Source organism: Puntigrus tetrazona, unplaced genomic scaffold (genome assembly GCF_018831695.1).
Source record: "Puntigrus tetrazona isolate hp1 unplaced genomic scaffold, ASM1883169v1 S000000223, whole genome shotgun sequence".
Classification (NCBI taxonomy): Eukaryota; Metazoa; Chordata; class Actinopteri; order Cypriniformes; family Cyprinidae; genus Puntigrus; species Puntigrus tetrazona.
In genome coordinates this window covers 1,114,394-1,141,257 of record NW_025047891.1, presented here as the reverse complement: position 1 = coordinate 1,141,257, position 26,864 = coordinate 1,114,394, and the positions used below count along the sequence as shown (strand labels likewise).

The window sequence follows — 26,864 nt, the reverse complement described above, 5'->3', positions numbered from 1 at the left end:
CTTTTCATTATTAAAACGTTCTCTACCATCTGGTTAATGTTAAGCTTTCATTTCCTCGTGCCAACACACATACCAACAGACCAAAGCAGACACTCCTTCACATTCTTAACTCATATTCTGCATTCTTGCCTCACATCTGACAGGTTTATGGTGTAATGTGTTCGGCTGAATGTGTGTATTGTGTGTGCCATGTGTGCCGTGTGCCCAGATTAACCCACCGGTTTTAAGTGTGCTTATCTGCAAGAATATTTCAATGCATACAGAACATATAATGCATACATACATATATATATATATATATATATATATATATATATATATATATATATATATATAATATATGTGTACAATTATTTGACAGCATATGTGTGTACTGTATATATTATATATATATATATATATATATATATATATATATATATATATATATATATATATATATATACACACACTCATACAGTATATAGTTTAAAAATATTACCATGCATTTATATGTATATATTTTTATTTAGATTCTTTATATTATATATACATTTTTACATATTTTTCTAAATATATGCATGCTTGTGTGTGTATTTGTATATGCATAATAAATTAAAAATAAACATGAACAATCTTTTGTTTTTGGATGCGATTAATCATGATTAATTATTTGACAGCACTAATATATACATGATTAGCCAGCTGCCAAGGCAACATTTTTAATTTTATTTATTTATTTTTTTTTATTTAGTTAAATTTGTACTAAAAGAGAGATAAATAATTAATAAAAACTATTATATATAAAATTAAATTCCTGAATTAATTTAAATTACTAAAACTTATATATAAAATGTCTAAAATAAAAGATATAAAATTGATAAATACATAAAAAATTGGTATTTCAAATTGAAATTGGTATTGGATATATACTAAAATAACACTGATAATTGATTTTATTTTTGCTTGAAACATGAAAACAGCGTCAGATGTTCACACAGACTGAAGTGAGCATCATCCTGACAGTCTGTGAGCATCACACACAGACACACACACACACACACACACACACACACACACACACACACACACACACGATGACCTGCTGCCAGATGTGCTTGTGTGGTGGTCTTATGTAAGCAGCTGTTGACATGATTCATGCTGAGCCTGTGACCTGCATTCTGACTGAGAGCTCTCACACACACACACACACACACACACACACACACACACACACACACACACACACACACACACACACACACACACAGCCCGTCTGCTAGCTCATTCATTCATTCATTCATTCACAGCACTGCTTTTAAACGTGAGCTTTGGATCGTGTGTGTGTGTGTGTGTGTGTGGCGTGTCAGATCAAGTGTGTTTGAGGATCATGACACGTGTTTTATTGCAACGGACACGACTCATCACAATAAAAAATAAACAGTAGTTATACATACAAAAAAATAGACAGTAGTTACATATCTTAAACAGCGTCTATTTAAGAAATGTAATATTGTATGTTTTTAAATATTCTTGTGCTGCTTTGAAATAAAAAAATATTTTAAATCAAATTGTACATTTGAAAAAAATCATATTCTTGTAATTTGTATCGTTTAATTATATTTATAAAATATTTTCTCCTTAGAGAAGAAAAAATGATAATATAAGACATAAAGCGGAAGAAAATACATTTTATTTTTAGGACTACTAAGAACAATTCCCATATTTTTTTAAATATCTAATTTATGTTGCTTATTTATAAATAAAACATAAAAAAATGACACAAATTAAATTCATGAAAACTGTCAAAATCAAACAAGACACTTTATTTATGTTAAAGAAACTGTATCTTATTTTTAGTCGTCTTTCATTCAACGTATGGAACATATGGAAGATTGTCACTAAATTTATTTAAAGATATATTTAATCTAAAAAAAAGTAATCTTATTTTTAGACTAGGACTTGGATTAATTTTATTTCTTTGCTTTTATCTAAAGTAACTAACTTACTATATGACTACTCATTAGACTTAAATAACTTTGTAATGTTTATGAATTCTGAACATGATTTCTGACCTCATTATCATAATCTAAATCTCTCTGATATTTTCTTTGGCGCTCACATCACCATGGCAACTGAGGACTTTCTTCTTTAGTAAAAACACACAGAAGGAGGATGTCGTTTCACATTTCTTTATTTTTCATGTTACATAACATGGAAACAGCTTCGGTGATACAAAAGTCTCGGATACGTGGCTCGTGATTGGTCAAGGCACAGGAGGCCGCAGCCGATTGGCCGTGGTGTTTATGATACGACGGCAGACAAGCTTTCGCCTCATTTCTCACGACTGCTCCTCTACGGTCAGAAAAATACTGCGATTCGGTGTTCATTTCACATTAGCAAAATACATGTAAACTGTTACAGTTCGTACATTCAGATGTTAGGATTGCTGCACATTTTCCCTGAAGAAAGCGACGAGCGTGTAAACACGCTTAAAGTCGACATGAAAACACTCTCACAGCCCCTTTTTACTTCCACAGTCATGACCAGAAATGAGGAAAAAGTGAATAAAAAAATCCAGTAACAGGAAATATACTTAATAATTTCAACATTTACTAATACATTATCAATGTTAATACATTCATGAACTAAGAGTCACATTTTTAATAATTACCCAAACGGCAAAAAACGTGTGTGTGTGTGTGTGTGTGTGTATTTCACAATATTCAAAAAAGGTCAAAACACGTATTTGCTGGATTTTATTTTAAGATATATATATATTCACGTCAATAGGTTTTCGAGCGACATATTCTTAGCAATCGTTTTACAATTGTTAAAATATATTTAAAAATAAAAAATTTTAGTTTTTGTTCAACAATCATTTTGAACTATACTGTTAATTATATTAAAAAATAATTTGGCCATATAAAAAAAATTACAGTACGAGTAATGCAAAAAATAAAATAATTTTTATTTTTTTAGTTGATACGTAAAATGTGTTGCTGTGAGGTTTTACTAAAAGAAAGCAAACGGGGTCTGTTTTTGATTTCACATCGACTTTAAAACGAATAGAAATCGCACTTACGAACGAGAGGTGCACGGCGGAAGACAAACACTGCTCAAAATCAGATGGGTTTCCAGGCTCTCGGCACCGTTTCAGCTGCTAACTAATCAAGTAACACGCTAAAAGAAAGAAAGAAAGAAAGAAAAAAAACCCCACGCAACTCCTTTCTTCAGATCGTTGTAAAAACCGTCAAGGAGGCACAATAGAAATACAATGGCGTTTCTACAAATTTACAAAAAGAAAACACGATGGCACTGACAACTAAAATATAATACTAAAACTCTAGCATGTGTCCGTCCACAACAAATTAGACTATTTACAAACCATATACAACGTCCAAAAAGACCATGTTTCTGATTTAAAAACATGCAAAAATATCATAACCATTTCATTTGAAATATTCACTTGCTTTGTGAGTAAATAGATCACCAAAGGATCTTTAAATATCGTCCACTTTGGCTGGACCGGCGTGACTGTAAACCTCCAGCGGGATCTGGGCAGTAAACCAGCGCTCGGGACGAAACGCCGATTAAAAACGTCTTGCGATGAACCGATCCTCTTGACGAGTCGATGCTCGCGGATCGGCTTGAGAGGAAAAAGCTGAGCTTTAGTGGACCAACTGTACTTCGTTTTGGTACAAAAAATGCAATAATTGGACCTTTTTGCCCCTCTCAAAGAGGAAATCTGATTCAAGTGATAGCATCAAACACAGAGTTGACTCAGAAATCAGCATCGTTTGGTTGCTTTCATCCTTAACATGCGTGAGAAGAAAAGCACTGAAATGCCATCTTTGAGTGAACCGATAACAAGAAACTAACTATCTATCTATGACCAGCTAATGAAGAAGGCAAACAGGAAGAAACGTGATTGTTGGCATGTCTTGATAAAAAAATGCTCAAGTGCTTATTTGATGAACCCTTCTGCCCGCCTCTCTCTCTCTCTCTCTCTCTCTCTCTCTGATCTGTTAAAACAGCTGAGCAGAGTTTATGAGAGGAGAGAGAGGCGGAGGCGCAGGGTTCGTCCGCGTCCAGAGATGATCTCTGGGATGAAACGGCTTCAGCGGGTGAACGCCGGCGCTTTAGTGAGCACCTTTCGAGCCCGGCGGGTTGTGAATCCAGTCCAAGACGATCAGAGACAGGCTGCCAATCATGAAGAAGATGCCCACCACCAGGAAAATGGTTGCCTGTCGAGAAAGTGGAATTAAACGACCTGAACAATACATAACGTGATATATAATGATGCTCGTGGGGGAAAAAATAGGTAAAGATTTTTAAAAATGTTCAAAGTAATTTAAGTTAAATACAATAAAAACGTTTCTGAAAAATTATAAAAATATAAATAAAGTCAAAATAATAATTGCTGGCGTACAAGAAATGAAAATAAATAAACTAATATATATATATATATATATATATATATATATATATATATATATATATATATATATATATATATATATATATATATATATATAAAAGGTTGTTTTAATTCATTTAAATTTAATTGGAAATTCAATACAATAAAATAATTACAAAAAATATAGAAAGCAATATGATAATTAAAAAATAATTTAAATTAAATACAATAAAAACGTTTCTTAAAAATGGTAAAAATATAAATAAAGTCAAATAATAATTGCTGGCATACAAGAAATGAAAATAAATAAACTATATATATATATATATATATATATATATATATATATATATATAGGTTGTTTTAATTCATTTAAATTTAAATTTAATTGGAAATTCAATACAACAAAATCATTACAAAAATATATATAACGCAATACGATCATTTCTAGGTAGTAACTGATTATATATAATCTTTCATACGCAATCATATTCCAATCAAATTAAACACTAGTTACATTTTTAATTGATTACAAGATTACATATTATTCACACGCTATTTTATTCGAAAAGTGACATCCACCTACGATTTTAAGTTAATATATAACATATTAAACTATAATAATATCAAATAATAGAATTAAATACTTTAAAATGTTTACACTCAGATTACATTTTTATCAGATTACAGTTACTTTCCTTATGGATTACATGATTACATTTTATTTCCACATCGTTTTAACATGGACTTGAATTTTATTGACTTAAAATCTTTTATTATTATTAATAAATCATTAGAATTTTTCGCTTTTTATCAATTAAAGTTCCCCCCAGTTTAGGAAACCCAGTTATTTAATGCAATTCATGTTGCAAAAAATAACAAATCTCTCTCTTTGTGTTTATATATTGATAAATGTGGCTCGGTTTATATCACCTACAGTAAAAGCATTGAATAGCAGAATAGAATAGAATAGAATAAATAGCGTCTACACTTACAGATATTTTCTGAGGCGATCTGAAAGGTAAATTCTTGACGAGCCGCAGGTAAAACGCCGCCGGGAGGATGAAGATGAGCATGGTAGCTGCAGACGAACCTAAGGAGGAAGAGGAGGAACGAAAGCGTGTGAGATCAGGTCTATTTCTCCACGTCCACTGAGAAGAGCTGCATGAAGAAACCACTGACCGATGAAGCCGAAGATGTCTCTGATGGTGGGGACGAAGATCACCAGGAGGTTGTTGAAGGCCAGGATAGCAGCGGCGATGAGGAAGTGTCGGATCCAGCTGAACTCTTTCCCGGCGAAACACAGCGTGATGACGGAAGAGCGGATCTGAACACACACATCACCAAACCATTCAGACTATATAGAATATATAGATATGTATATATAGAAATGTCCGTTTTTCTATTTCTATTAGTTTTAACTAAAAATTGGATTTTATATAGTTTATATAAACATGAACAATTGAACAAAAATGTACAAAAATGTAAAATAAAAAATAAAATGAAACAAAAATTATATACATTTTATCATATATATATATATATATATATATATATATATATATATATATATATATATATATATATATATATATATATATATATATATATAGTAGACTTAAAAATATTAATTAATTATATGCATTATTTGACAACTATACATACATAAATATTCAACATACAATTTTTCATCAGCTTTTTAAACTTATATATTAAGCAATCAATTTATTATTTACTTTGCATTTATCTTTTCAGACCTTTCAAAGCTATTCAAAAAAAGGAAATGTGGGGGGTTGTAATAAATATGGTTCTCTGCGGGGATAACGCACATCATTTTTTAGGTTCACCGTGTTCCAAAGCTCTAAAAGCACATAAAAAAAAGAGTCTGAAATCAAAAGCCTCTGCGCCATGAAATGCTAAATCTGCTTCAGAAACACAGCTCAGTCTGTTCCAGAACAAGCGTCCTGAGGATCTACAGACCACTCCAAACAAATGAAAAGCAAACAACTTCATTTATGAACACGGTTTTCTGTTTAGATTTAATCAAAAGCCTCGGATAACTAATATTATGTTCTAAAGTTATTCTAGCGCTGCACGCACACGCACACACACACACACACACACACACACACACACACAGAAGTCTGAATGGAGCAGAACTGTATGACCCAGAGCAGGTGAGTGAATTATCTGAGAGCAGGTCACAGGACCTGGACTGATCCGCTCAGAGCATGAGAACTGGCTCACACTGGGCCAAAGTTCACACACACACACACACACACACACACAGGAACACACACACACAGGGGGCGGAGCCTCAGGCGGGATTACCCGTGTAAGCGTGAGGTAGAGTTGCATCAGCCAGCAGCGTCTGATCGGACTGACAGAGCTTGACACGGATCACTCGAGCACAGATCGCATTAAACCAGCCTGAACTTTCAACTTCTAAACACACACTTTCAGCACAGATCTGAAGTTCCTCGAACGACAGGAAGAGTCTTTAAAGAGCCTGTGAAACTAACTCTTAACTTGCTTTCACGTCTGATCTATTCACTCCTGACCCACAGGTTAAATAAATGTCCACACTTTTATTTTATTCCATGTTTTTTACATGTTATTTACTTATTTAACCAGGAAGGTCCCAAAAAAGACTTGTTTCACAGCACAAATACATTTAAATGTTAAACAAAATGTGATATATGTGATTTAAATAACATTTAATAAATATTCTTCAAATTATTAATGCAATTAACTGAATATACCACTACCAATGAAAACCTTTTTTTGCAGTGCATACCTCTAAACTCTTTTATTAGCATACCATTAGCAGGCTTAATATTATATTAATGGCATCGTACAATTCACAAAAAAATGATACAAAACCTTAAAGACATATATTTGTTTTTAAACACGTCAGTCAATCATATCTGTAAGTAAAAAAGTCTATTTTTATTATAAACAGCAGTGCAGTGCATTTTAATTAGGAACTTTAAAGTTAATTGCTACGGTTTAATAAGCGCGGGTTGCTTCATGAGACGTCTTGAGAGAGGTGTAGAGCTGATAGTGTTGTGTAAGCGTCCTTTAACAGAGAGACGCTGATCTGTGACTCTTACATAAAGCCTGAAGTTTTCTCGCCGTCACCTGGGTGCCATATTTCAGTCCGGCCCCAAAGCATTCGCATCGGAGCCCTGCGCTGACCGCAGGCATATTCCCAGGGACCCGTCTGAGACGTAACCACTGACACACTCATGCCATAGAACAACTATTTCGGGTTCGGCAAAGAACCATCTACCTCTTTAGAGACCTTTATTCACCACAAAAAAGCGTTTGTGAAACTACGAGATGTTCTTGTCCCAAGGCGTCGCAGCAGATCACCTCAAAACATTAGTAGTTAAATGTTCATTCTCAAATCAGAGGTCATAAAAACAGACCACAAGTTCTGAATTTTTACAAATGCTGTAATCTGAGAAATGTCTGTAAGATATTGTAGTCCTGAACAGCTTCAATGTGTCTGTTGTCTCGGTGCTGTTGAATTGCTTGAGCCTAGCGCGCTAGTTTCAGAGAAACTGCTCCAAAAATAGCGTCTGAGATCACAAAGACAGAAGTAGAGAGATCAGTCAACAACCGCAAAACCAGAAGAAGACGACGTGCTTTTCAGAGAAAGCCTCTCTCTGCCGTTACTCTCGGCCGGGTGAAAGCTATCATACGTGACCTTTGACCTCACATAATTCACAGCACCAGTCACAGGGTCAGAGCGCAAACTGACGTCATAAATATAGAAGAAAAAATGAAGAAAATATATATTTAAAAATATATTTATTAAAAACAATATAATCGCATTTAATAAGAAATGCTAAGAAATCTATTTAATGATTTTGAAAATAATAAATTGTATATATTTATATCATATATAATGTGTTTTATATAAAATACAAAAGTTATTTTACCTTTACATACAAAATTTATGATTAAATTTTGAATTATTTGAATTTTTTTCTTGAATTAAGTGACTGGTTATTCATTTTTAAGCCAATATTATGTTAAATAAATAAATATAGATATATTTTAAATGATAAAAATCAAAATATATCATATATAAATATATGTATTAATATATTTATAATCCAACATAATTATTTGAATACATTTGTTTCGTTGTAATAATTATTTTTATATTTTAAAAAAATGATCATACTTTACATACATATATTACAATTTACAATATATGTGTACTTTATCTTAAATTCTATAATGAATGCTAAAATATGTATATATTATTTTAGATATTAATTAATTAATGAAATAGTAACAAAGTATATATAATTACAAATTTAACTGAAGTATTCATATTTTAAAAATACATAAAATTAAAACAGAAATGTGTAAATGTATATATTAGTAGACTATTATACGTGCCCTTTTCAACAAATATTTTTCTTGAACTCCTTTGTAAGTGCAGAGTGTTGAAAGTGTAATAAATCAAACTATTCACGTACAGATGTGTTCGGTGTGGCCTGACCCAATCGAGCACCTGATACAAGTGCAACCGGAGCTGAAGGGCCCCGGGCTCCTTTATAAGGGCACAGAAGCGGAGCACCTGTCGCTGCTCGTGAAGCAAATGTGCTGCTGAAGATCCTTGATTGAGTTTTGGGAACAGCATGCATCGGAAATCAATCCGAGATGTGTCCTGAGAAAACTGCTAGGGATCCGCCCACCCCGTCTCAGCCAATCACAAACACCCTGGGCTTATCAGTCGTTTCACATTCGGAAAAAAGGAATTTAACACTTTAAAGCGTCCTATTTACACATTATATGTACTTGCTGTGGTAATAACTGTAAATTATGCCAAATTACATGCAACGAACCCTTAACCAAACCCTAAGCTCACAGTTAATTAATATCACTCAGTGTTAAACTTATTTGCACTGCAACACCAACCAGTTTTATTATCATCTTCAATGAGGTTTATATCTCCAACTGTTAGTATGTCTGATATGCTTTTGTCATTTTTTTAAATATATATTTTACCGCTTTTTAGGTTTCATTAATTTCATTTCAGCTTTAGCGCAGTGCAGACTGACTGATTTCACTTTTTATTATTTTATTATCCAGTTTTCATTACTGTTATTATTAAGTTTAAATATTAAAATAAAATCTTTATTTAAATACTTAGATTACGTTTATTATCGTTATATCTTTACATTTTTTGTTAGACATTTTAATTTGTTTTAATTCAATACTGGTTAGTTGCAAGGTTATATTTGATTGCATTTTTCATTTACTTTTAATTGAATGATACAGATATTAGTTAATGATAAGAACCCTGGAAAGGTTATAAAAAAATAGTTTACCACGCACACAAGTCAAGTCCCCATTGACTTTCATAGTGCAGAAAAAAACCCCAGCTAATAATGCTAATTTTCAAATTAAAACGGATTATTCAGGCTGAATGACTTGGACGTCAGTGATAGTACGGTTCAAAGGTGACGGCTCTGAGCTCATCACACTCACTCGGAGCTCTGCTCTCTTTTAGCGAGTGTCGTCTGACTCAAGGTCTCCGCAGGCCCTCAGACAAAACAAAAGAGTTCTCGAGAACAAAGGCCGTGACATTTAAAGATTTGAAGGCCAAGAGCTCCTCGGAAACACGAAATGCCACGCGGCTCAAACCCTGCGACCCTGAGCAGGCCTCCGCTCCGCTCCACACCGAATGACCGGCGTGTGTGTGTGTGTGTGTGTGTGTGTGAGTGAGTGAGTGCCTCCGGTGGACACAGGCTGAAACTGCGTAGAGCTCACTGCACCAGGTAATATTCCACTGGCTTTGATCGCCCCTCCCTCACTGTGAGCTGTGTGTGTGTGTGTGTGTGTGTGTGTGTGTGTGTGTGTGTGTGTGGGGGCAGGGCTTGAGCGAAAGAAGCTCTCCATCACCCTCTGCCTGTCACACGACAGAAACATACACTCTTTTGTGACCCAGAAACACAAAAGCAGTCATAAGCAGCACGGGTGTATTTCTAGCAAATGTTCGAGTCAAAATGATGCCTTTTTCTTTCAAGCCAAAAATAGTTAGGATATTAATTAAAGATCATGCTCCATGAAGATATTTAGTAATTTTCCTACCGCGAAACCTCGTTTTTGATTAATAATGTGCATTGCTAAGAACTTCATTTGGACAACTTTAAAAGTGATTTTCTCAATTTTTAGATTTCTTGCATGCTCAGATTCTCAAATGGCTGCATCTCAGTCAAATGATGTCCTAACAAGCCGTACATCAGTGGAGAGCTCATTCATTTACCTTTCACATGATGCATAAACCTCACAAAATCATATTCATATTTTAATCATTTTAATTAATACGTTTTTTTGTTATTTAGTGCCTTTATAGCGACTTGCTCAGTTTAAGTGTTTATATTTTTAATTTCAGTTAAAGTTCATTTTATATGTATTATTTTTCTACTTCCTTGAATTTTTATTTGCTTTTGTCTTTTTTAAGGTTTTATATTTTGCAACTCGTTTAATTAATATAGTTTTTTTAGCATCTTGTTTTTTTATTAGAGGGATTATTTATTTTAGTAAATCAAGTTAAAAAAATTGTTGCCTTAGAATGTAATGAAATATTATATTAGTTTTAGTTATTTTAGTGCATAAAGCTGCACTAAAGAAAAACAAGAAACATCGTCTTGTCAACCAGTTTTCTTATTTTTAGTTTGTCCAAGTAATGATATAGTTTTAAGTTAACTATAAAACCCTGGACCAAACCAGCTTGTAATCAAGGTGCAGAATGTGTTCAAAAAAAGTTTGAAATTACTAGCAGCTGCGTAAAAGTTGTTCCTAGTTCCTAGGTGACTGATATGATAATGATGCAATTATATGGGACAAATAAGTGGTAGCAAAATATGCACTAAAATTGTGAAAATTAACCGACAACAAATTATTTTTCTCAGAGAAGGCTGCCAAAGCTGATAACCTCAATAGAGCAGCGCCCTCTGGTGGACATCATACAACAGGGCTTTAAAGAGCAGCATGCTGAGGGTGTGTTTAGTTACTCACGGGGAAGAGCACTATGGGAACGGTCAGAGTCACCGCCGTCAGAACGGCCAGACGCACCAGAAGAAGCATCGTGTCAAACTTGTAGACCTTCGTGAAGGTGTGAAGCAGCTCCGCCTCCACGTGATCTGATACACACACACACACACACACACACACACACAGAGAGAGAGAGAGAGAGTGTAATGTGTGATGATGAAAAAGCGCTGAAGGTGTAAGAAGAGCGTGTTTTTAACGTACCGTAAAAGGTCAGATAGCCGAAGAGAGCCGAGAGCAGGTACATGACCAGCATGGCCAGGATGGACAGGTTTGAGACGCGCTGCATCTTCTTCCGAGAGCGGCTGAGGAAACATACAGCGTCAGAAAATATACGCGAACAACTGGGCAGAAAGACGCAAAATATCGTCTAAAAATAGTCTAAATATCCAACCGCTTTTGTTACTACACTTGATGCTATTTGGAAGAAAAAAAATGTCAAGTATGTGTGTGTTTATTTTATATATATATGTATATATATATTGTTAGCATAATATATGTGTGTGCTGTGTATATTTAAGATGTATATATTTAAATACAAACAAATACATAATTTATATTTAATATATACATAGCATTTTTTTCTAAAAATACGCTGTTGTAGTAGATATTTACACACAAAAAAAAAAATATATATATATATATATATATATATATATATATATATATATATATATATGTATATAATAATACAGTCCAATGTTTTAAATTCCCATTTTTTGTAACAGGAACTGATGCTGTTTGAAAATAATACTACGCTAATAATAACAGTATTACTTGCACACACACACTGTTACACCTGTTATTAGGCATTTTCAACAATGGTGCATTATGTTTTAGTCTTTACTGCACAGTATGAATCTGTCTAGACTGATAGGCGTTCTCATTGTTATTGGTGAACATGCACACAGTTCTGCTCACTCTTTGAGTTCACTGTAGATGGGCAGAACTTCAGGATGACAGACGAAGGCGAAGGCGAGGATGGGAACGGTGTAGGCGGTCTGAAACACACAAACACAGCGTGAGGATCCTTCCACGCACAGCGCTGGTCCGACCGGCTGCGCCGCATGTCTGAGAGCTCACCTGCGAGTTGAAGACGAAGTATTTGGGCGTGCACATGTCCTGCTGGTCTTCTGGGTGAGGGGTGAGCCGCACGGCGCTCTGGAGCGGGTCGTGATCCGGGCCCGCAGCGTGCTCCGGGTGAGCTTCTGAGATATACGCCAGCGCCGAGGTGTTCGGCAGAGAGTACAGGCCCAGAGCGTCAGAGCCGTTCAGACTCATGTTGGACTCGTGCTGGTAGAAGAACGGCAGAGGACACGGCAGGATCGTCTTCTTATAGATCAGCTGACGAGGAAGAAACAGAGCACCAGAGAGGGACGATAAGACACAGCTCAAGAAAATTTGTGTATTTAGTCAATTTCCTGCAAATATATCAAAAGGCACGTGAAGCTGCTGTACATGAAGAGCAAACGTACCACTCCCAGGAAGAACACCATGCAGGAGAGAGAGAAGCCGCTGGTGTACCCCAGGTACCCTGATGAGGCGAGAACCAGAGTTACACACACTTCACAACACCTCACACACACACACACACACACTCACCGAGGTTCTTCAGCAGAGACAGAGGCAGGATGATGGCGATGGACACCAGCACCACCACGTAATTCCCGTTCAGATACCATTCACTGCACACACACACACACACACACACACACACACACAAGATCACGCTCTTCATTTCTACACCATAGATTGCTTCGGCTTCAGCTTTAAAGAGTCATTATTCAGTATTTTGTCTCATTTATATCTAAACATCTTTAAAACGGGATCAAAACACCAATACAAATGATATCCCAGACACTGCTACAGATTTCCGTCACAAATCTTTTGCTTTCATCCACAAACAGTCTTACCCAGAGCTCTCCTCCAGCCCCAGAAAGGCTCTGATCACCTCGGGCAGCTCGTACTTGACTATGAACAGGTAGCTGGACATGGCTGAAGACGAGAGGAACACATTAACATCACATCCTTCACGCTAAACACTAAACCCTTCTAAACACAGCATCACTACCTCCTATGTTCTGCAGAGTGATTGATCCAAAAGCTGCCATTTTTCCCGGCCATCCAAACGCTTTTTCGCCGAGCTTCTCGTAGATCAGTGAGCCTGCAGCCGGGGGACAGTACAGCATTATAGCACGCACGTTTCATAAATCAATGTGTGTGTATGAGCTTTCTTCGACGAGCCCACCTCCTTCTTTGGCCGTCACTAGTAAGAGATGAACGGAGTACAGCGACAGGATAGCGACTCCAAACAGCAGAATGCTGGAAAAACAGAAGAAAACATCAGAAACATAAAGCATCTTGTGTTCGAACACGCAGAGCTACACAGGGAACGTTCTGGCAACGGTTTTTAAACGTTATATAAATGTTACATTTGAAACGTTCTTGTAAATGTTCCATCTTTCTAACATTCTCAGAATGTTCTTATGATTATTATTTATATTATAACATTTAACATAAACACTGAAAATAAGAATTAACATTTTTAAACATTTTATAAAAATTTATAAAAATATAAAAAAATAAAAAATATATATATATATATATATATATATATATATATTTTTTTTTACATGTACATAAATGTATATATTTATACAAAAATGTTATAATGTATACAAGCATGTGTTTGTTTTGATTTATACAAAATAAATATACACATTACACACACACACATACACACACGTTACATAAAGAAAAATCTTTATTTTGAACCAATTAGACTAGTAAAAATAAAGTTATCAGAATGTTGTAAAATATTCTTATAAGCTTTAAATAATGTTACAACATTTTTAGGATATTAAACATAAATGTTAAATAATATAATAATAATAAAATTTTATTCAATATTAAAAATAAACATTAATACTATTTTATTCGCTGTAAAACGTACAGTTTTCTTTTGATTAAAGGTTACAAAATTAAATATGAGTTTTATTTTTAAAAGTTCTTAGAAAATCGTTTATCATTCAATTTCATATCTACTTATTTAATGCTTTAAACCGTTTTGTACCGTCCTAATTTTGTTTTCATAAAATACCATTTTGTTATTTGCAGTGCTTGTTATCTTCTAATTTCGTGATTTGTACCAGAACCAGTTAGAGTTAACAGTTTTGAATCGCAAAAATAATAACAGTTATTCAGTAGTTAGAGTGATTCAAGCACAAGTCAGTCGTTTTTCCTTTCACTAACCTGCTCGCCTGTTTCAAAAGGATTGTTAGCATTAGAGCGCTAGCATTAGCGCTGTGTGTGATCAATGCACAGACACACATACGCAGAGTCTGCATTTAGAAAACGCTTCAGAAATAAACTACAGTTAATGTTACTCAACAGGCGATAAAAGACGAGACGTAAGGAACAACATAAGTCTTTCAGACGAGAGTATTACAGCGGATGCTAAAGTCAAAGACACGCACTGACAACATTTGCAGTTTGTCTAAAGCTAGATTTTTAATTATCAGCAAAGCTAGTCCGCAATTAGGCCTATTTTAGCCAAGCCTGAACAGGAAGAGAGTGTCTGAACGACATATAAAATGACCCATGAAGCACTGACTGACGCTCAGCTGCAGCGAGACACAAACCGAGCGACAGAATCAGTGAATGATGGATGGGTCACCCGACACCGGCCTCCTGCGGCTCACGCTACAGGAATAACCGCCTGACACGAGCGCCGGAGAATGAATGAGCTCTGAGCACTCAGGTGACTGTTGAAGGTGTCACACACACACACACTCTTGATTTTTGTGAATTGTGGGGACGCTGTACAGACTTTATGTGCTATTGCCCTACACCAACCCTACCCCTAACCCGACCACAGCTACAGTATGCAAGCTTTTTGAATTACGGTGACACCTCCAGGTTGTAATATCTCACTCATAACCTTGTCATTACACACATTTGTGCCCCCATAAACCACAAAAACCAACACACAAAGTTTAACCCCTCACTGAACATCAGATACTACTCTAAATATATCCATATAGTTTATTAGTGATACGCGAGGTGTAGCGTGTCGTCCCGACAGAGCGAGAGCCAGCACATTCCTAGATAAGAACCTCTCCAGGGCTTTCTGGAACTAGCTCTGTGGCTCTAGAGCTGTAGTTTTTATTCATTTTATTTCATTTTTCATCTCGGTTTTATAAGACAGTAAGAATACTTACCATATATACACACTATATATATTTGTATCTACTGCTTTATTTTAAAACCTTTAAAATTGAAGTATGCATAAAAAATAAATAAATACATACACATTTTTACAGTTTTATTACAGCAGTTTTATCAAAACTTTTGAAATATATTTCAGTAGATATATTTGGATTTATTTTGTTTTATATATTTTAATAACGTGTATGCATTTTTCATTATTATTATTATTATTTTTTATTGTATTATTTTTTTATTGTCCTACAGTTTTTCCAGCTCTTTTTTTGTGTGTGAAATGCCTCACACATCCCTTGCATTAAAAACGACACAAACACATCATGTGCAAACGTTAGATTTGTGTGTGTTACAAGAGAGCATTGTGTGTTGTAGAGCTTTTGGTGTGTCAGCTTTCAGAAACTGTGTTTTGTGTGTAAGCAACACAACCAGTGGCTTTCACAACTAGGATTAGGATTGGCTGAAAGTTCACCTGATTAATATTCATGGGCTGATACATGCCCCTCCCACTTCCCCACGGTATACTCACACAAACAGTACGATGCCGGTGTTGGCCATTGCAAAAGACAATCCCAGAATTCCACTGCCCATGATGGCGTTACTGAGGTTAAAGACAGACATCCCAAACGAAGCGTGACCCGGGTGCTGCGAGACACAGAGACGGACATAAACCACAGCTCCAGAGAGAGGATACGAACACGCTAATGAGCTTCACAACACGGGTCTTACATATTCTTCTTCCTCATATTTCTTCTTCTTCATGATACCATCGGTGAGAAACTTCTGACTCTCTGCGTCCTCCTCGTCCAGAAGCGAGCTGCGGTTCACACAAACACGTCACTTTCTTTCACAGGGGCTGTTTGATGCTACATAAACATTTCAGCATGCGTGTCAGACGTCACACGGCGCCGGGGTTCAACGCACCTGTTAATGGTGGCCTTCTCTGAATCGATGGGCATGAAGCGCTCGTCCACGCTGCTTTCATCGTCCGCCTCCATGCTCACTTTCTTCAGCTCCATACGCTCCATGTTTACAGATAAGGATTTGGTCTTTAGAAGAACTGGAAGGAGAACCAGAGAAGTTTGGTTAGAGCTTATGATGTGACTAAAACCTTATATCACGATAAGAGCACGGTATATCACGGTAACTTAAAAAAAAAAAAAAAAATATATATATATATATATATATATATATATATATATATATATATATATATATAACAATATTGGCTTTGAATATGGCATTAGAGTTTTTGATACATAGAATTTCCATAATTCTTGTCACCACTGCCAGCTAATACAAGTTTAAAAAGAAGGGGGAAAAAAGAGAATAACCTCAAAAACCTCAAGCTCACTGAAGCAACAGGACTAAAAAAACGCAAAAAATAAATAAATAAAAGCACTGTGTCATGTTCAGTGTGTAAATTAAATTTTTTCACATTAGATGATATCATATGAGGTTTTCTCTCTCTGCTTTTTGATTAGCATGAATGACAGGCAGCAGGAATATTAGACTACTGTCACTTTAAGACTGAACGTCTGGATCCAATATATTGTTACATAAGCATTTTCTTTCTCAGCTGTTTACTTTCACTTGCTCTTCAAAATGGTGCTACGGTGACGCAGACAAATCAAGTCATTTTTGACATTTTCTTTGTGCGCAAAAAAGTCTTGTTGCTTCATAACATTCAGATGTTTTCATCATTTTCTGGATGCTGACAGTGTAAATTTACTTTGGAGTCAATGGGACAGTCACAAGCCTCCAGGTTTTCATCTAATAACCAATAAAGCAACAAAGACATTCGTGCGCTCTATGAGCTTTGGATTCATTCGCTGTTATTTGCCTTAAGAAACACATGGTGATCAAGAAAATCTCTACCAGGTCACAAATTTCTAACGGCATCTAGAATCAACCCCGAGCAGCGGCTCAGATATAACCTCGATACATCATTCCCAGTTTATTCGTGACTTTAATCAGGAAAAATCTGTTAATACGTCCAAATTCTGGCAGATTTACTACTCGTATGTTCACGCCAAGTGACCCTGAACCGATCCGGCTAAAATCAAGTCAACAATTTGTTGCCAAATGTATTGACTGGGACTCTGAACATGTTGTGATACATCAATCAATATAACCTCAACACTAAACAAATCTGGCTTGTTCTAGAGGTAAAACACGTCACGAGGTTGTTTTCCACCAATTTCAAGGTTGGTTGTTTTTAAATATATTGTCATATCGGCATCCAAGGCGCAATATAATACAAACTTTTGAGAGACTACAATATTGATGTTCTGCAGGTCCTTTGCCCATCAGTTTCAAGGACGGCCAGCAACACGACCTTTCACCCATGGACAGTGAGCACAGTTCGACGGCTCTCTTCGTCTAGTGCGCTCCGTTGTGGCGTTTGGATATTTGGACGGGCATGAGATGGATGAAACTAAATGAAGAAGTGCTACAAGCCAGATCTGAGCTTGCACAAGCTCAACAACCGATAAGCCATGCCTTCAACATCACAGAACATCTAGTTCTTCTGTCTTTATCAGTTTCTATTTTCAGCCTCAGGAAGTCACTAGTTTGAGCTAACATGTTAATTACACATCAGAGAGAAACACTGAGCTATGGTCATCTGCAAGGTTCATATTTTTTCATTATTTATTTTATTTTGATCACATATTCATTTATTCTAAATAATATATTTTATCATGACAATCACACACGTCACTGTTGCTGGATTCAGAGTTTATTCCCCGTCGAGGGCTGCTCCAGCTCCACATAAAGGCTGTGTTTGTTCAGTGTTTGGGTTGAGGACTCATGTATCTGTGTCTGATCCGCTCCATGACGCACTAGCCCTGGAATCAGCCACGTTTAGCCTCGCTCCGGCACACACCTGTTACGAACACACACTGCACACTGGCCTCAGGTCAGCTATTTCCAGCCCATGCAAGGCACAAACCGTCCTGAAAACCATTTCCTGAGCGTCCAGAACATTACATAAGACTCCGATGAGCCAGTTAATAAGCCAAAACACCGCCAAACCATTCTTACACCCAATTACCCACAATGCATCTCTTCACCGACACAAAGCCCTCATTGATAGGATTCATAAATGTGGCCAGAGAAACTGCTGCACTACAGACTCATGGAAATATTCCACAGGACTAGGAATAAACGCAGACGGGGTACATTTACTGCTTTCACATACGAGAGCGGTTTTACAGAGTAAACAGCTTTTACTGCTGGACTGTCAGATACACAGACATTCAAAACAACGGCAGTAAGAAAAACACTTCAAGTCAGAATAAATGTCAATCACTAATTTGTCCGTTAATGACTGCCACTCAATGCATTAAAATAAAACAACAGTGGGTCTAATCCAATCGCACCGATCAGTTCTACAATCACAGCTAAACCGTTTTTATCTACTCATCTGATATGAATAATCTGATGCTTTGTGTCCATCAACGTCCAAATAAAAGCAGTAAGCAGTGTGAAGAAATTCCATTTTCAAAGTTGTTAAGAAAAACAAGATTATTGCCAGCTAACACGGAAAATCCTCACAATGTTTTTCTTTCTTATAAATTTTAAAGTTCTCATAAATTTTAGGACAAAATGTTCTTGGAATCTTCCTATAACTTCATTAGTATTCTTCTTACATTCTCACACGTTACGATATAATGCTATATAATGATACAATGAGAACATTCTAAAACAGTTTGTGTGTTATTTGTGTGGGACGAAAGCTGAAAATACCAAGAATACCAAAAATACCAAAGAAAATACCAATTTACCAATTCAGGTAAATTTACCATTTATTGGTATCAAACACTTCAATCACTTGATTGTCAAAAATATTTGATGTTTTACATTTACAGCAAAAACCAAAAACCATTTAATAATATATATTACATATTCACAGCTGCCTATGACTTTAGATCTTATCCAATATGAATGCGTCATGTTAACAAAAAAAAAAAAAGTACAAAAGCTGTCACTGGGGTGAAACTTTTTAAAAAGCCATTTTTTCCACACTAAAGGATGCATATTAATGTTAAAAGGTTACATATTAATAATAATGCAGCATAGCGAGATAGAAGATCATGGTTCATTTATCTAAACTAAGAATTTAAATACCTTTCATGTAACTTTGGCTGTAAGACATCAAGTCTAAGAACAAACTCCAGCCTTGTAAAACCAGCCTAACCAGCAGAGAGCAGATAAAGCTGATGCAACAAACCTAAACAGACCCTGTTAATGAAACACAACCACACCTTTAACTACAGTACACACTGAGAAACACTGAGACCTGATAGTCTCATAACTAATGCAGCTTTATGTGCAGCATCTCTCAACACAATTCAACTCTTTTAGATTTACGACCGAAAGCAGAAAGTAGAAAATACCTCAATCGGTTGTCCTAGCAAAAGCCAATTAACCCAACACAAAATAAACCATCTAAACCATCTAAACCAAACCGCTCAGATGCAGTTTGAGCGAATCTTGTGCAGACTGGCTTTAAACCGGTTAGTTGTGCTGTCATCGTCAATGCCTCCAAGCAGCTGGAGCTGACCTGAGTGTTTTACGATGAGAAACATTCGCTCTTCAAAGGGAATGTCTGTGTTTGTGCTTGAACCAGCATTCTTCAAGCCACCGGCTGGACGCAGACCACACACACACACACACATACAGAAGCACCAACAACCAAACACAAAACCCACAGATCTCCTCAAGCATTAACCCAGTTATAATGTATTAATGATTGTTTGGTTACTCACATTGAAAGCCGGTCAGATGCAGGACGTGCTCACAGATCAAGGATGAGCTTGATTTTTTAGCCCTGGAGGTGAGTGGAAGCTTTAAAGAGCGTTGGGAGGGCCCACCTCAGCCAATCGGGACGCTTCTATGGCAACCACTCAGCTGGAAGCTCCGCCTCCTCTCCCCTTCACCTGCGTCACTGAAGGGCACACGGGCTTCCAGAAATGAGTTTGAGATAAGGCGACGGGTTGCATCAACTTCTGTTTGCACTGGGGCAAGACTCTGGGGTCGCTCGGCCTCACGGACGCTGATATTGAAGACCCGCTCTGGGACGCCAACCAACAGCTCCAATCTGCATACGCGACTGAGGCGTGTGCGCAAACACACACACTGACACACACACCGCGGGTCACTGATCAAAAACCCAGAGATGAACTGAAACTTCATTTAACTCCGATCAGAAATCCTATTGGCAGACATCAGCCAACGACCACATCTAATTAAAAGACATGCTGCATTTATTGGGATATTTTGAAAAATATTAAAGTAAGAGTATATTACATATTAAAGTGAGTAAAATAGATGTTTTTATTAGTATTATTAAGTTGTTATAGATATTTTATTCTCCAAACATTTAATGTGCCTTCTATGGCCATAAAATCACTTTTTTACGTTTTTACACTTATACATCAACATTACATTCAATAATCATATCTTCTAGGTATCAATATCAACCACTGAAACATCCATCAGTGCCAATTAAAATTCTGGCCACCCATATATTTCCAATTATTGGTGACTTTGGTAAATACTTCAAATATGTAGCTACATAATCTCCAGACATCAATGTTGGCGATGTTGGTCAAAACTCCACCAGTGCCAATTGAAATAGCTACTGATCACCAATATAATATTGTTCTACTTTTTTTTCCCACAAAAATAGGATAATATGTGTGTACTCAACATCAACATTTTATCCAATACGAGAACTCTGGATATCTGTCCATGTTGGCCATTGAAAAATCCATCAGTGGCAACTGAAATAGTTTTATAGTAGTACTTTAAGTTGAATAAAAAAGTGGTAAACCAGCTAAACCACCCCGAAGGTGGGTTTGTGCTAGTCTGTATCTTGGGAGGATCGAACCAAGAACCTTTAACCAGTACACCACATCCTCCCAAACAAATGGTCCCAGTCAAACCATTCAACATGAGGCATTTAAAGAGTCCAATAAATCAATCAGCTCCTACATCATGACTGCGTCTGAATGTCCTCACAAGTTACTGAGAGTAAAATGCTAGTTATAGTAAAAAGCCAATCTTACTTGATGCAGGTGCTCCAATCTCAAGGAGAAAGAGCCTTCCTGTGCCGAGAGGCCTTTCCTTATACGGAGACACTCAACACTCTCAATACCACGAGCCAATCAGCAGCTCCGGCTCAAGGGTCAAACACACAACGCTCCACAGAAACACAACACCTCTACCTCACACTCAGAGTACTGTATAATACATTCAATTACTAATTTGTTAAATATGAAGCTAAACGTTCAGATTTTACTGGTAAATCTAGTTCCTTTAACCTCAAAACAAATCCAAATACTATAGTGTACCCAAAATTAACCCATCATTTTGTTATTTAGATGCCATTTTTTATAAAGATGAGAGCCAACAACAATAAAAATATACTCTAAGCCTTTTTTGGGATACAGTACACTCTAAAAAATCTTCATGATGGACTGTATGCTGAATTTAAAATTCATTTTTACAGTGCTGCAAAGTTTTTTTTATTTCCATTTAAAATGAATATAGATTTATAACACAGTACTTTGTGTTATTTTTCCTTAGCGATCCGTTTCTGAAAACTAGTCAACAGTGCTTTGCGTTTTTGAAATTGGAACATTTAAAATGTGAAAGGTTTCAAAATGTGAAAACATCTCATTTTTCAAACATCCTCTCTCCTCTGAGCAGTGTGAAGTTTCAGCAACACAAACTTTAGGATGACTTCTGCTTCTGAGAACCCTTGAAATGTGAAAAGAGTCCAACAGACGTGTCTGATTCAAGTCATCAGCTCATCAGCAAAGACTCCAAGACCTGAAATAGATGGCTCAGGTAAGAGAGAGACACCAAAAATGTGTTCTGTTGATGTGCTTCCAGGAACAGGGAAGGGGAACACGGACAGGGTCTCTCTTGCAGCATGCACATGCCAAAGATCACGGTCTGCGCTGTTGTCCATGTGGGAGCGGTTGCCATAGAAACAGAGGAGAGATGCCACACTGAGAAACAACATTCCACACTCCCGCCCGAGACCAGCAACCCAAAGACTGGATAAAACTACACATGATTTATATTCGTGTGACATTCAGATCCCCAACCTGCACGCTCTCAGCGCTCTTATTTCTCTGAGCGCTCGCAGCAGGACTCATGTTCTCCTTCAGATCTAAGATTATCCAGCCCGACCCTCCGTACGGCTCTAGATTACATTACACAAATATATCAAGAAGCAGAAAGACAGACACCAGGAACCCCCACCAACTCTCAACACGGCTTCACCTTTGCTCCATAAAATCTAAAGAAACATATATGTCCTTCTTTAATATATTATTAAATTAAGTATATATTTAATAGTAATGTACTTTTTTTCCCCCTCAAGGCAGGTTGCCCATGACAACGTCTAACAAGTTTAGCTTGGAAGTAATATTGCAAATATAACTTTGTTAATGCATCACATGTTAAGAAATGTTTAAAATAATGTTTTTGACCTCAAAATGATGAAAACTCTAGAAGCTAAGCATCGTTAAGACTGAACTCAGAATCAGTTAAAAAAGCATTATTAACAGAAAGGTTAATGCAACTTTGAGCTGATGGTGTTTGAGCTGATGGTGGCGTTCTACGGTTTGAGATCAAATTTGGCACAGGGCTAGCTGAGATTCTGCTCAATGAGCGTGCCAAATTTCAAAGCTTTTAACTGTAAAATCTTTGGGATTCCTCAGATTTACTGTGAGCAGAAACGGTAGACATGAGAAAATACGTTGCTACACATCTTTGGTGCTCGACCTCCACAAAAAACGCTTGACTGAATTAAAAAAAAAATGATTGCGAATGCAAAAGCCTGACAAAGAGTTTCTGATGTTTATTTTTTGGTTGTCATGTCCTTGGTTTCATCTCTCCGTCTAACATCTTATCAGTCTATTGATTAGTTCATTGCAGAACACATATTGGACAGACCTGTGCTGCTTGCATTGAAAATAGCGCAAGTCGGAATGAATGACGACAAAGCCGTGGAGATTTTCACGTGAGGAAAACCCCCCAGACAACCCCAGTGTCCATGTATAAGTGACCATGTATCTCCAGAACACTGTAGATTGCGGCGGGCTTTTCACGGGCACTAGTTTCATAAATATACCTCGTGATAATTCTGATCATAATTAGAATAAACGTCATGTCCAATCTGAAGCTGCTGATGAAGGGCGATACTAGAAAGGTGACATTCTGGGCGTCTCTGCTCTGGCTTGGCTTGACAGGAACATTGTGGCTTCATCTGTGTTTGTTCTTTGAGGTTATTTCGGTCTTTGAGTTTGCGCCAAAACTACAGTTGGGTCCAAGAATCAGTTCTTTTTCTAAAGCGCTTTCATTATTGGATAAACCACTGAACCCAGTAATTCCTGTGATATTAAAAGCATTCATTCTTTGAATTGTCACCAGAAATAACTACACTGTGATACAATTATTTAAAAACAATTACTGTATTTCCTGGAATAAAGGTTGCTTTTCTATCATCTGAAATGTGCTGCGACTTTTATTGAAATGCATCATATATAAGGCAACTTACATCAAGCACGAAAAATGCTAAGACTCATGCAGAAGGACTGAGGTTTATTTGCACAGTGCATGTCACACATGCCATTGGCTTCAGTTTCACTTTAAATAAAATTAAGCTACATTTCTGAATGCCAAAATAATACAGTTTATAGGAATTGTTCTGGCAGTAGCATGCATACAACATTTGCTCGAAGTTTTAACAACTTTGCCAAGTAAGTTTGATACATTTTTTAAAACATTGATAATGTTCTCAAAGGGTCAGCAATAAAACATTATTCATAAATCATTCTAAAATATTTTAGTTGGAAGTTCTCATTTTAAACGTTGCGACTTGCTTTAGAATCTTCAGAGAACACACAAAAAAATGGTCAAATGGAATGACCTCATAACGGTTTAAATATTAAAGAAAAAATCTCAAATGCTCACATGACATCACAATAACGTTTTCATAATCCAAATGTAACTTTGGCAAAAATGTTCTTAGAAGATATTTTCTTCAGCTGTGACATACGCTACCAGTCAAACGCTTTTAAACTGTATGATTTTATTATTTTTGTCTGATATTGGATCCAGAGTACAGCGAAAGCAGCAAAATTGTAGCAAATCAGAAAATAAGAATATTGAAACATTCTGCGTGACCGAGCACACTATCTGACTCAGATGATTGACGATTATCGTTCATCTCTGACTGAAACCTGGCAAGCAGGTTATTGCAGTTCAGAATCCCGACATTGCAGAGTCACTGTTTAAATTGTGTAAAGTGAACAAGGAATTGTTTGCTTTTACTAGTTTTACTATGCTGGGCCTCAAACTACCTAGAGCGAATGTACAAAAGGTCCACGAACATGACGGACTGCAGCGGCGCCGCGATGTGTTTGAATAAGCAGCTTGATCCTAAACCGTTGTCTGCATCTAGAGCACCCCAAAAAGATGCATCCCAACGAACAAACACATCTCTGGTAGTCGTAACCGGTTCACGATGTTCTGTTCTGTTAAAACGTGTTTTTGACGAGCACAAGTAAATGACGGTGAAGGACGGTCAGACGAACGCAATGCACCTACTAACTGAACATCTTTATAGCTCAGACCTTAAATTAAAAAGGGTTAAATGCATGCATGCAATACCGATAATTAATGGAAGTGCTCATGGATTATTAAAGCTCCCCCCAGTGTAGTGTGTGTGTGTGTGTGTGTGTGTGAGAGAGAAAGATGGAATGAGCTGAGCATTTGTGGGCGGTTCACACATTACAGAATGTTCTGGAGTAGCATGCACAATACAACTGCAGCACAGAGTCACTCTTTCTCAGTCTTATGCATTGCTACCAGTTTAAACGTAGTTTGCAATCAAGACATACTCTTCGGTGAAAAGGTGGGCTTTCTTGCTGTTTTGAAAAGGGCCTGCTAAATGCCTGAAGAATAAGAGTGCATGTTAAACGCAAATGGAGCCAGAGCAGTATCCTCGTCTGATAACAATAGTAAAGTTCACACGTGTCCCTTGTACAGGCTAAAGCTCGATTGTTTTGGATGCCGCTTCCTCCACGCGACGATATACACCGACTACAACACCCCAGACCTCGTGAAATAATACACATGTTGTAAAACACTTGGTGTGAGAATAAGAGCGCAGTGTGCCTTTAAAGCCTTTAAAGGTTTGCTCGACTGATATCAGCACGAGCTCCGGCGCGCGCCAAACACAAACGCTTTGTTGCGCGTGGAAGCGACGCGATAATGCCCAGCAAAACATTCAAAACGCACGCTTTTCTTCACGCATACATCTTTCGGTACGCGCTGAAATGCTACAAACATGTTGCTTTCCCGTCCGTTTGCACGAGCCTGCACGATAAAGTAACTCATTTTGTGATTTGCGCAAAAATGCATGCAAACGTTACTACGCTTTGTCGTTCAGCAGCCTCGAAATAATCAGTATTTTTTAAATATATGTACGTGTGTGTGTGTGTGTTTGTGTGTGTGTGTTTAAAGCAATCATTTTGTGATTATAATAGCGATTCAGAGATGCTTCCAAACGTATGATTTCAATCTCGCGCCGAACCGTGATGCTGCAGAGCGACGTCGATGTTTCGCTTTCATTCTGGTCACAAATGTGTGTGTATCTGTGTGTTTGCACCCACCTGGATCCTTCAAGGAGTCCGCGCAGAGCTCGCAGGATGGAGAGAAACTGGCGTCGCTCCCCGAGCTCGAACCCGCTGGACTGGGAGGAGTGCGTGGAAATTTCCACCATGTGATGATGGCAGACCCTCCACGAGCATCAAATTACAGCACGAGCGCACACACACACACACACACACACACACACACACACACACACACACACACACACACACACACACACACACACACACACACACACACACACACACACACACACACTCTCTCTCTCTCTCTCGGGGGTCTCTTCCATCATGTGTACGTGAAGTCCTGTTGGTCCGCAAGTGTGTTTGGGAAGTTTGTGCTCTTGGACGGCTTAGTCTTTATTTTATTTTTTAGGGTCTTTTATTTAAGCATTGTTTCATTACTATTTTTTTACATATTTATTCATTTACAAAATAGCTACTAGCGACATTGTAGTTAATGGAAAAAT

The 26,864-nt window shown here is 36.9% G+C and overlaps 1 protein-coding gene across 2 annotated transcripts; it reads right to left on the bottom strand.

The window, feature by feature from the left end:
• Positions 1 to 2,155: 2,155 nt before the first annotated feature.
• Positions 2,156 to 26,526, bottom strand: slc38a4 (solute carrier family 38 member 4). 2 transcript variants are annotated; one of them, XM_043230746.1, is made up of 16 exons: positions 26,395 to 26,526; positions 16,622 to 16,757; positions 16,427 to 16,514; positions 16,227 to 16,342; positions 13,725 to 13,798; positions 13,548 to 13,640; positions 13,390 to 13,471; positions 13,079 to 13,161; positions 12,952 to 13,010; positions 12,560 to 12,820; positions 12,398 to 12,477; positions 11,681 to 11,781; positions 11,444 to 11,568; positions 5,582 to 5,726; positions 5,395 to 5,492; positions 2,156 to 4,226 (listed from the first exon to the last, which is right to left on the bottom strand). In XM_043230746.1, exons 2-16 carry the CDS (start codon positions 16,723 to 16,725, stop codon positions 4,122 to 4,124), a joined length of 1,614 nt encoding a protein of 537 aa, XP_043086681.1. In that variant the 5' UTR covers positions 16,726 to 16,757; positions 26,395 to 26,526; the 3' UTR covers positions 2,156 to 4,121. The 2 variants fall into 2 exon arrangements, with proteins under 2 accessions (XP_043086681.1, XP_043086680.1); XM_043230745.1 differs by lacking the exon at positions 26,395 to 26,526 and adding an exon at positions 20,470 to 20,625.
• Between the last annotated feature and the right edge of the window lie 338 nt (positions 26,527 to 26,864).